General features: G+C 46.3%; 1 protein-coding gene across 1 annotated transcript; it reads left to right on the forward strand.

The window, feature by feature from the left end:
• Positions 1 to 6,125: 6,125 nt before the first annotated feature.
• On the forward strand, positions 6,126 to 10,496 carry LOC108779519 (zinc finger protein ichor). Its single transcript, XM_018546944.1, has 2 exons — positions 6,126 to 7,631; positions 8,853 to 10,496. The coding sequence occupies exons 1-2, from the start codon at positions 7,019 to 7,021 to the stop codon at positions 10,130 to 10,132; spliced, it is 1,893 nt and encodes a 630-aa protein (XP_018402446.1). The 5' UTR covers positions 6,126 to 7,018; the 3' UTR covers positions 10,133 to 10,496.
• Positions 10,497 to 11,163: the final 667 nt, after the last annotated feature.

An 11,163-nucleotide genomic window follows, 5' to 3' on the forward strand; every position in this document is an offset into this window, starting at 1 on the left:
GATTCTCGAGGGATTGAAGATATCTGAAAAATCGCCTCCGACTTGAAGAGTCATTGAGTCTTCGAGATCTTCGATGAACGATCTTGTGGATCTTATCTCGTTAAGGGCTTCTTAATTAAATTACACTCCCCTTGATCTGCAGTAGATAATTCTGTCATAATCGGAAATAACGCTCTCATCATTGCGGTACAAAGACTTCTGAAAGGTCGAAGTAAATGCTCGTATCTACCGGAAACGATCATTAATCAACGATCTCGGTAACGTGTCGCGCAAAAACGTGCGAAAGCCTCGCGAGTCGTCGCGAATCGTCGTGACTCACCGCTCGCGTAGCACCAAAGTACGTAATAGCGATCGCCGCGGTACAGGAGCGATTTAAAATACATCGCCTGCAGCGGCTGTTTCGCATAAACGGCGATACAAAGCGTGAGAAGCGTGTAGTTACTCGCACGCTTCCTTACGACATATTTAACACTGTGCGTTCCCTTGAAATCGCCGCCAATATTTTTAGTTTTTAAGAAATCGTGTTAAATTTTTTAAATGTCTCTTAAACGTAAAATTAATGGGAAGACAACTAGAGAAGAAAGGGGTAAAAGACGGCGTCACGTGATTTTTAACCCCTGTATGCATTGTAACGTATATTAAACACATTATTTGTTGATATTATTTAATTTTATCAACATCATTTGAGATGAAATATACACAATAATATGCATGTTGAAAAATATTCAAAATTTAAAAGAAAAAGTTAACTGTTTAAATGCTTATCAATATCAAATTGTTAAGATTTTTCTAAGATGCACTTATGAGCATTAATTTTTTTTAATTGATTGTCAATTCAATTTGTGATATTACTACTTTAGTTTTGTTAGAATTGTGTTTTAAAATTGAAAATTAAATTCAACATGCAGTTTGCAGGATTGAATATGTAATAATAAATAAATTCATACCGAATTATTTAAGCGTTAAAAATTCAAATTGATTATTTAGGGCCTTTACATCCTACGCATTCGGGCGCGCACACACATACACACATTACGGTTTTAAAAAATATTTTTTTTAGTATGAATCACTTGTCAGAGTTATCCTTAAATTAAAAAAGTTTCATTAAAATCAACTCTCTGAAAGAGTGAATGATATAAATATAGGAATAAATATTAAAAATTATAAATATTACTAAGACAAAATTGAATGTTTGGTGCTCGTTTTTACTAATATAGATAAATTTTGATCTCGGTTCAATTTACTCTTTATCTGTTGATTTTGAAAACTAGAAGAAATTAAATGATAATTTGAACCGAGACTAAATTAATTTCACGTTGATAGAAACAGACGTAAGAATATCAGTGATAGAATCGTATTACTTCTATTAGATATTAAAATAATTAATAATGTAACTAACATAATAAATTTGCAAAAAATTTGCATTTATTATTGAGTACTAAGATCCAAATTGATTAAATAATCTACACCAATTCCGCCCTGTTGAATGTTATACATACACATATAATTATATGTACACTCGAATAGAAGATCCGCTTTAATCGTACGAATAAACGTTTTCCTTTAAGTCGACTAAATATAATCTTTTTATATAAATCTGACTTTCCTCAAACGAAATTCTAGGTTATTCAGTTCCTTTGTATTTCAAGTTTTTAAATAAGTATCTACATTCGCGTATCAAGAACTCACAGTATGACGTTTAAAGCGCATCGTTCAAAAGGAATCCAGAATCGCACGCGTGCCAGAACGTCTCAATGTATTGTTCGCTTTTCGTAATTTTACGTACAGCGTCATTCCCGAAAGCATCTTAATCTGCACATTTCGCGTCAACATAGAAAACTCCCATGACCACCGACCGCGCCGTGTCGTCGTGTTATCGCACGCGGATTCTTATTTATCTTCCGTACGCGACCTGCGTCTCTCGCGCGTCGATCAATAAAAGATATACAACGCAGAAAGGTGGCGACAACCGAGGGAGGACGAGAGGCAACGCGACGTGATCGCGAGAGGACGAGCGACGGTACGCGCTGCCAAAAATCTCGCATCATCGGTTGACTGACTCATCAGCAGCATAGGAAAATATTTGACTCTCGCCACACTAGTCATCCCGGGTATTTGGGGATGCTGGGTGGCTCAGGTGGTTGCGTGGCGGCTTGAAATAGCGCCGCTCGCCCGCGCAAAATCGCGTCGATTAGGGCCACGAATAGTGCGCGCCCACCACCTCGTCGAGAGCCATTGGTAATTTTAGAACATTTTGTTGTGCCAGATCAACGTCGTTGGCGTGCGTCACTGTCTCTTTGCTCTCGTGTACGTGCACTGATTTCTGCATAAAGTCGATTGGACAGAACGTAATATTAACGCATATCACGCATGAGATCATCTTGTATGTACGTGTCGTTATGTTACTAAACATCGGATTTTTCTGTAATTGCACATTTCTTTTAGAAAGTAGATTGAAAAGACAAAATAGATACTCTTATTTTACTAAAAAAGCATTCTAAAAGTGCATATTTATTTATGCATATTTTATGCATATTTTTATATTTTATATTTTGTCTATAAAAAAAAATCCGATGTCTAATTATTACAGAGAAAATGAACAAAACGAGATAGTTTTTATATTATTATTTTATTAACTTGTGTTGTCATACTTCTGTGCAAAAAAAAAATAATCAACACGAATAAACAAAAAAGACGAAAATAATATCTGCTTGATAATATTTTTATGTCAATTTTTCGAATTTCTAATTCAGGCAAACTGCGCGCTAATTATTTGTCATTAAATTAAAAAAAAAATAGCCAAATTGACTTGGATAATCTACGAAAATAAAAATATAAGAGAGATCAATAATAGGTATGACGTGTATTCTTCAAGAGTATCGACTTATTTGGTAGTCTAGCATTAATTATAGATCTGGTGTTCGCATTATCTGAAAGCAAATCGTTTGCTAGCATTTATTTCGTAATAGTTTTAATTTCGTCATCAATAATATTATCTCTTATAGAATAGAACAGATTTGGAGATTATCTATATATAAATTAAATCGATACCTTTCAACATTACGTAAAGATCAGGAATATACATATGAAAAATAATATAATGGCTTGGTATTTCGCTTTGTGTAAATCTGATTGCGTATTATCGTATATTTCTACTCGATTTCGATTATTGAAGAAACACGCGTCGAGCTTTTTTATAAAATTATAATAAAGTTTTAATTATAATTATACAAAGGCGCATCGTTCTTATCAAAAAACACTCGTAATCAAAAAGGGAAATAAAAAAACTCGTCAAACAGGAGGAATATGAGATAGATGGATAAATAGATACATAAATAGGGCGTTATTACCTTCTTGAAGAGCCATGTCCTTTATAAAAATAAACAAATTAATGCAAAGATGGTCTAAAGAGCGGTAAAAAATTACAAAAGCTAAAGAAATTAATCACGAAGAAAAACAAAAAAGGAAACACTCGAGCATAATAAATTCAGCAAAAATAAAATGAGATAAAAATAGAATTCAAAATACGGTAAAAACAAAATCGAAGAGAGAAAATTGAAGGGACAGAGAGAGAAATACGTGGATAGATAAGTACATACACACGACTACGCGGGAAGGGGGCAAGAGACACCAAGAGAGCAAGACGGTGAGCGAGGCGGGAAGGGAGAGGGGGAACGGGCGCGTGGCAGCGCGTGGTGCCAAATAGGGCATCAGGTGGTTGCGAGACGCCCGCGAGAAAAAGATCGTACGCGCGTGCGCGTATATACGTGACTGCTAACCGGGCGCTCACGCACGCATGCAAGCACGCACGCACGCACGCACGGACGGACGCACGCGTCCGCACAAATGGCACGCGTCTCTTACCCTGCCGAGAGGAGAGGTGCCCGCGGTCTGTCTCATGTATGGCAGACACGCGCGCTCACAGATGTTCAGAGACAGGGGGAGAGAGTGAGAGAGAGAGAGAGAGAGAAGGAGAAAAACCACCGTCCGGGGATAAAATTACTTTCTCCATACGTGACGGATTTGTATCGCTTTTACCGTGGATGACTACGTAACTATTTATACATATACATATATATATGCAATCGGCCAAACGCGAGAGGCCACATTCTCGACGCTCCGTTCGTCGTGATAGATCCAATAATAGCGGAGTAGACCAGAGAGAGAGAGAGAGAGAGAGAGAGGAGGGGGAGAGCAGGTCCCTTGCTCCCCCGCGATCGATGGTCTCCTCCACGTCATCCCGCGCGATACGTACGGGATAGCGATCTGCGGAATTTCATTATCATGCCGCGCGCCTTTTCTCAGCGGGCTTAGTTACCGATATAACGATGATAATGGCGGCAATTTGCGCGCTCCGCGCGCGTAATAGAATCTACTTATTCTCTAAGACTTCGCGCATAATTGACTGCAGTAATACAAGATAATTTACCGCGGTACACGGCTTACCATATTTGCCCCGGCTTGTACTATCGTACGAGCCGTTAATAATTTCGCACCGCGTCGCGACAATAGCGCGCGTTACGATAGGAATAGTCATCGACGTTGACGACCGGCGGACAATTTAAGTTTCGACACGCGATCCACCGCCGACGGATCTCTGGCCTGCTTACTTTAATTTAAGATTACAATTCACACGCACGCGTCCCCGAAAACGAGACGCTGAGCTCTTGTCGCTTATATTCCTCTTCGAGACATAGGAAAGAGAAAAAGAGAAGAGAAAGAGGAAAGGAAAAAAAAATTTCCCGTGACAGGATTTGGTGACAGAGTCGTTCTCCGCGATGTAACGTCAGATTGATCGTACAACGCTCTGCCCTACACGCTTCGCTTTTTCGCTCTCCTTCTTAACGCCGCAGTTCGCGGCTTTTCCTCCATCTTCCTCCGTCGCGTGCTCGCGCGCGTTCTCGAAAGTACCTCGCGGGGACAGGGAAGAAGGGGGGACGGGGGACAAGAGTCGCGCGCCGCGGGTCTACGTCACGACGCTCTACGTCACTAGTGAACGGGGTTGTGGAGCCGGCCGGCGGAGCCGAGGGCGGAGGGGGAGGAAGCTCCCATGGTGGGACGCTAGGACGCGGAGGGAGATAGGGGAAGGTGGCGGCGCGCGAAGGGCAACTGGTGGGGGTAGATATACGTTCGTACTTCGTAAGCACTGGCTGGTAACTACGGCGGCGCGAGAAGCATGCTGACTGGGTGGGGCGAGGGGGAGAGGGGAGGGAAGGGGGGGGTCGTTCAGATCTTACACTTATACATGCGTGGATGCGATACTCTCGCGTGTAACGTATACACGCATATATATATATATATGATATACACGTGTGCGTATATAGGAACTGCGTGAGTCGTGCGTGTATTTAAATATACGCGCGTGTATACCTTAAATACACACACGCGTATATGCGCTGGCGTATATAAATACGCGCATACGTATGAAGACGTATCCCGCGCGCACACACGCGTGCGTAGACAGTGGTCCGGCCGGGCGGGGATTGGCTGGCGGTCTCGACTCCGCGCTTCCAAATATGGGACAGTCTCGGCGGTCCATTCATAAAACTACGGGGCGCGCCGCCGCTCGGCTCAGTTCGTGCGCGACCCCCACGCATCGCGCGTCCTTTAACAACGTCGCCGTGCACGAGCGCCAATACATATTCTCTCTCTCGGCCGAGCTGTGTACCACCTTTACTTTGGAAGGACTGAGTCGCGTTTAAAGAAAGGAAAAAAAAAAAAACAGAAAGAGAGAAGAGAAGCGCGCTGTTTGAAAGAGAGACGGATAAACATGGATGGACAGAGAGAGAAAGAGGGAGAAAGATAGAGGAAGGGAAAGAAGGAGAGAGAGAGAGAGAAAGGAAGAGAAAGAGTTGTCGACGCGACGTAAAACGCGCGCGGCCACTCGCGCGCGCGCGAGCGTGCTCACGTTTGCGCGCCTACGCACACGTTCCCGGATCATACACACTGTATTTGCTCTCACTCGCGCACAGATTCGGAGCACGCGTGGACCTGACGCGGCAGCGGCGGCGGCGGCGGCGACGGCTGCGGCAGCGACGGCGGCGGCGGCGGCAACGGAGCGACGGCGGGTGGCGGTTGCCGGACACGTCTTCTCTCGCCGCACGAATACTTTTGCCTCGCTTTCCGACGCGTATTCACATCGGCTCTCTCGGACGCCGCGTTCGTGTAACGTCCGGAAGGTGAGAAGAGGAGTGTAATACACACACGCGCGCGCGCGCGCGTATACACACCGGTCTCACGATATATATATATATATATATACCGTGTCGTTTATAAGTTCTCTGTCCTCTTCAACGTTCGCGAGGTGAAAACGGTAGTGGTACCAGACCAGGTCGAGAACCATCAGAGAACCAATCGACGAAATATCTATGCGTATTCAAGACAGCCGCAACGGTCCTACTACACGCGCGTAGCTTCCTTGGCGCACACGGTGGTGGTAAATTATTGGTGTCGGTGATGGTGATTACTAGTGGTCGGTGGTGGTCTATTCCGCGACGTGGTGTTACCGGCCACGGCCGGTGGCATCCATCGAGGTAAAAAAAAAAAATAAAAAGCCAAGGCGGGAAGGAAGACACCTCTTTTTTTTTCACGTCAAACCGGCGCGCCGACGGTTTGATTGAGTTAACCGTTGAGGGTGCGCGCCACGCGATCGAGCAAGAAAGAGGGATACACATACTTAATCACTACTAATCCTACTAGCTGAAAGGAGTAGAGTGACAGACCGATCTCTTTGACAGAGATCGGGAGACATTAACGCATTATTCACACATCTTTAACCCGCGCGCGCGCGCTATTTACATTGGGAGGAAGAGCGAGAGAGAGAGAGAGAGAGAGAGAGAAAGAGAGAAAAGATATTTAATTGCTCTCGCGCGGAATAATAACTTGGAGTGATCGAGAGAGGATTGCGGCTGTAATTTTAACCATAATAATTACGTTGAACGATACAACCGCAGGCGAGGACACGCAGTGCGGCACCGAGGAATCTGCCGTCGCCCAGGGAGGCGATCAGCTCCAGAGGATGACTATGGACGGCGTAGAGGTGGTGGGCTCGCAGCCGCACGCGGCTACCAGCCCGTTTCTGCTCTCCTCGCCACCATTAGGACACCATAATCATCATCATGCGACGTTTAATCTGCCGGTGCAGCTTAGCTTCGACGCGTGTTTACCGTACAACGCGGCCTCCTCCTCGTCCGGCTCGGTCACTTGCGGCGTCAGCGGGACATCCGTGAACGCGATCTGCACGAATTCGTCCTCTACCAGCTGCGGCAGGAACACGCCGCAGCTCTCCCTATCCTCGAACGTGCCGTTACATATGCAACTTCAGATCAGCTCGACAACCCCCACGGAACACAACCACGAGCAGCATCATCAGCATCATCATCGATTGGACGGTCATCATCAGCATCAGCTGCACCCCAATGCCTCGTCACCGTCCATCGATCCCGCGGACGACAAGCGGCACCGGCAGCCCGATGACGACGACAAGAGTTGCATCAGGAATTGCAGGAGCGATATTCACGATACGAACGATAAGGATAAGCCCGGCGATTTGAACACGCCGGTCACCACCAGCAGCGACCTACCGTCTTTCTTCGGGCCCTCCGCGCTTGTCGAACCGCCACCAATCTCAGGTATACCTACATCAGCTAATCCTTAAGACGAGAATCGAAAGATCGAGGGACAATCCTCTCGTTTCTGTCTCTATATACTTCATCGTTACGACTTTATTCACTACTCCGAATGCATTTCGTTGGTGGCGTAAAACGGACAAATGGGGGGACAGACAACGTATGCGATTGTTGTGTTGTGGAGTTGAGGCCCGCGGGGCCGATCGGATACAACATGTATCCCTCGTGATTCGGCGAACATTAACAGGATTACATGGGCGAAAACACGGCGCGCCCATTGAACACGTACTGTTTCGCTTTCGTCGACCTTTCGCTTTCTATATACGTTTCGCGAGCTCCTCGCGTTCCTCGATGCCTGGTCGTTAACATCTGCATCATTCGCGGGAAAATTTAGATATCGTCCAAATATTCGACTCTCTCAACCGCACTCTCAGCGGTGCGCAAGCAAGCAGCCGGTGGCGTCTGCGGCGAAGAGCCACGAGGCGTGTGTTACTGACGTTTATTACACTCGCCCGCGAAAACACGTAATATCGAAGGTCTGTCCGCCTGTCGCGGATCAATACCCAACGACCCCGACATTCAGAGACCCTCCTCTGCATCACCACCACCACCTCCTTCTCCTCCTCGCCCGCCTCCTCCCACTATCCCTTCGGTTCGGTTCATTCATGCTTCCAGCTGCCCCCACCTCCGCTACCCTCAGTACCGTAATAACCCTCCCGATTATCGTACAGCTTTACAAAAGCGTTTGCTATACGTATACCACCTTTTTATCTCCCGTCATGAAAGTATGTATATTTTAATAAAAGCGCAGACGCACACAATTACGACGATCCCAGGCGTGTTTTATTCCTCAGCGATACATTCGACGAGTTATATCTGGAAAACTCATTATCGAATTCGATAGTCTTTTCATATGTATAAAAAAAAAAAAATTGCACGCTATTATAATTTTATTTGTTTGATGAGTACTCGTTTAACGTCAGTCGAGCAATTATATGCGTATGAAAGGAAGTAACAACGCGGCAGGATGCAGACAAAAGATAGAGCCTCTGAGAGATAAAGTCACCCCCGTATCGCGTGTTTCTTCCTGTCGGTTGCCGGTTGTATATACAAATACACAACCATTCGTCGCGTATATAGGACATGAAACATAGGGCATATAACGACACGCACGTGATACATTTGAAATCGAGACTAAACGATGATCTTATCGGTGCTTCACAGGCAGCCTGGCGAGCGAGGATCTCTCTCTGGAAGAGGCAACCGGGGAGGAAGACGAGAACGGCGCGTCCGCCGGTAGGGATCATCGGCATCACCATCATCATCAGGATGCGCGAAATGCCGTCACGTCGAACGCGCCTCCTTCGAACAGTCCGCCGTCCCGTCATCATCAAACTCAGGACGAGGCCGAACGCTGTAACGTGCTGCAGGGTGGTGTAATTTTATACTCACCGCATTCCACGTCTACCGCCCCCGCGACGAGCGTGAATATCTGCAATGTACCGACATTGACCTATCGCGGCGTCTTCACCACCACCTGTACGCAATCCTCGCCCCTGAGCAATCTGCAGGGTGACCAGCAGCAGCAACCGCAACAGCCGACGGGTCAGGAGCTGTGGGCGCCGTTACCGTCACCAACGTTAACCTTGGCGGCCCAACCGTTCCTTCACCCCAACCTACACTCGACCGCGTACAGCAGTGAGACCGTCGAATTGCTGCAGGTCGATTCGAAGCCACCCCCACCGCCCGGTTACCACGATACGGCGACCACCACCTCCACGACCTGGCTGACAGGTCACGAGGATGCTTACGATCCTGGTCTTCTCTCCCACCATCATTCTCACACCCATCACCAGGAGACGACGTTGAAGCAGGAGCCAACCGGCACCGGTTACACTCCAAACGTACAACAGCCGCAGCAAGCTCAAGCACAAGCTCAACAACAACAACAACAACAACAACAGCAGCAGCAACAACAAGCTCCACCTGGACAATCTGGTGCCTGCGGTAACGCGGCGGGAGTCCAGCTGGCCGAATATAATCCGAGCACGTCGAAGGGCCACGAGATCCTTTCTCAGGTCTATCAGCAGAGCGCGATACCGCTCCGATTGGTTCCCGTGAAACCGCGCAAGTACCCAAATCGACCGAGCAAAACGCCGGTCCACGAGCGGCCCTACGCCTGCCCGGTGGATGGCTGCGACCGTAGGTTCTCCCGCAGCGACGAGCTTACCCGGCACATACGCATCCACACCGGGCAGAAGCCGTTTCAGTGTCGCATCTGCATGCGCTCGTTCTCGAGGAGCGATCACCTAACCACCCACGTGCGCACGCACACGGGTGAGAAACCATTTTGCTGTGATCAGTGCGGCCGAAAGTTCGCCAGGAGCGACGAGAAGAAGCGCCACGCGAAGGTACATCTGAAGCAGAGGCTCAAGCGCGAGGCGTCTCACGCTAATCCAAGAACCCATCACCAGAGCCACGCGTCATCACCCTGCAATCAATGAATTCCATGACAACGATGTTGAAAAATCCCCCCCCCCCTCCCCCTTTAACACGTTTGAGATCTCATTACGTTCGTCACGTTGTTCTGACGAGTTGTGATCTATGTCTACTCGATTTTTATTCTCCTCTCCCTCCTCTCTCTCTCTCTCCTCCTCCCCCCCCCTTTCTCGACCATCGATCATCTCTTCTTTCCTGCATCTCTCATTATGGCCGATGAAGAAATTGCGGAAATCTTTAGGCGGTCAAAATTGATCCGTCGTCGACTGATCCGTTATTTATCATCGGTCCTCCGTTATTTATCGTCGATCCTTTGTACATAGCATCTTAGAAGCATAGCTGGATACAAATTAATGGAATCTTACGAGCACAAGGATTTTTTGGAATTTTCGCTATCTCATATCTATAAATTATAAGAATAATAATAAACGATTTGCTCATTCTGAAAATTATTATGTGAGTCAAAAACGAAAGGATTAGATGTCGTATATATACAATTCTTATCATTCGTAAGAGAACGATTAACTTCGATTATTTTAAGAAATGAAACTCATAGGAATACGATTTTCTCATTGTACAAAATAATGTCTCTTGCGTCACAGCGAAAAATCGAAGTACTTAAAATATACTACAATCTGTGCGATCATTGAAAACAAACTCACGCAGTTGAATGGGAGCCATCACAATGAAATGGAAGTTAATCGTCCGATTATAAAAAAAAAATCCCGTTCTTAAAATAAAAAAAGTGACAGACATTATTATTCTGCTTTACATGTCTTCGTGTCTTAGCTTGTATCCAGATACGTACAAAAATGTGAACTGGCTCTCTCTCCCACCCTCTCCTCTCGCGAGATATTCGGTGGCATCTATCTCGATGCCATTGAGCATGGCGAGAGCATTTTCGTGCAATTGTATAACATGAAATCGATACCATCCGCAGTTTCCGGGAACTGTAGAGTGAAGCGGAAGATAGAGAGAGAGAGAGAGAGAGAGAGAGAGAGAGAGAGAGAGAGAGAGAGAGAGAGAGAGAGAGAGA

This window comes from Cyphomyrmex costatus, unplaced genomic scaffold (assembly GCF_001594065.2).
Source record: "Cyphomyrmex costatus isolate MS0001 unplaced genomic scaffold, Ccosl1.0 scaffold60, whole genome shotgun sequence".
Taxonomy (NCBI): Eukaryota; Metazoa; Arthropoda; class Insecta; order Hymenoptera; family Formicidae; genus Cyphomyrmex; species Cyphomyrmex costatus.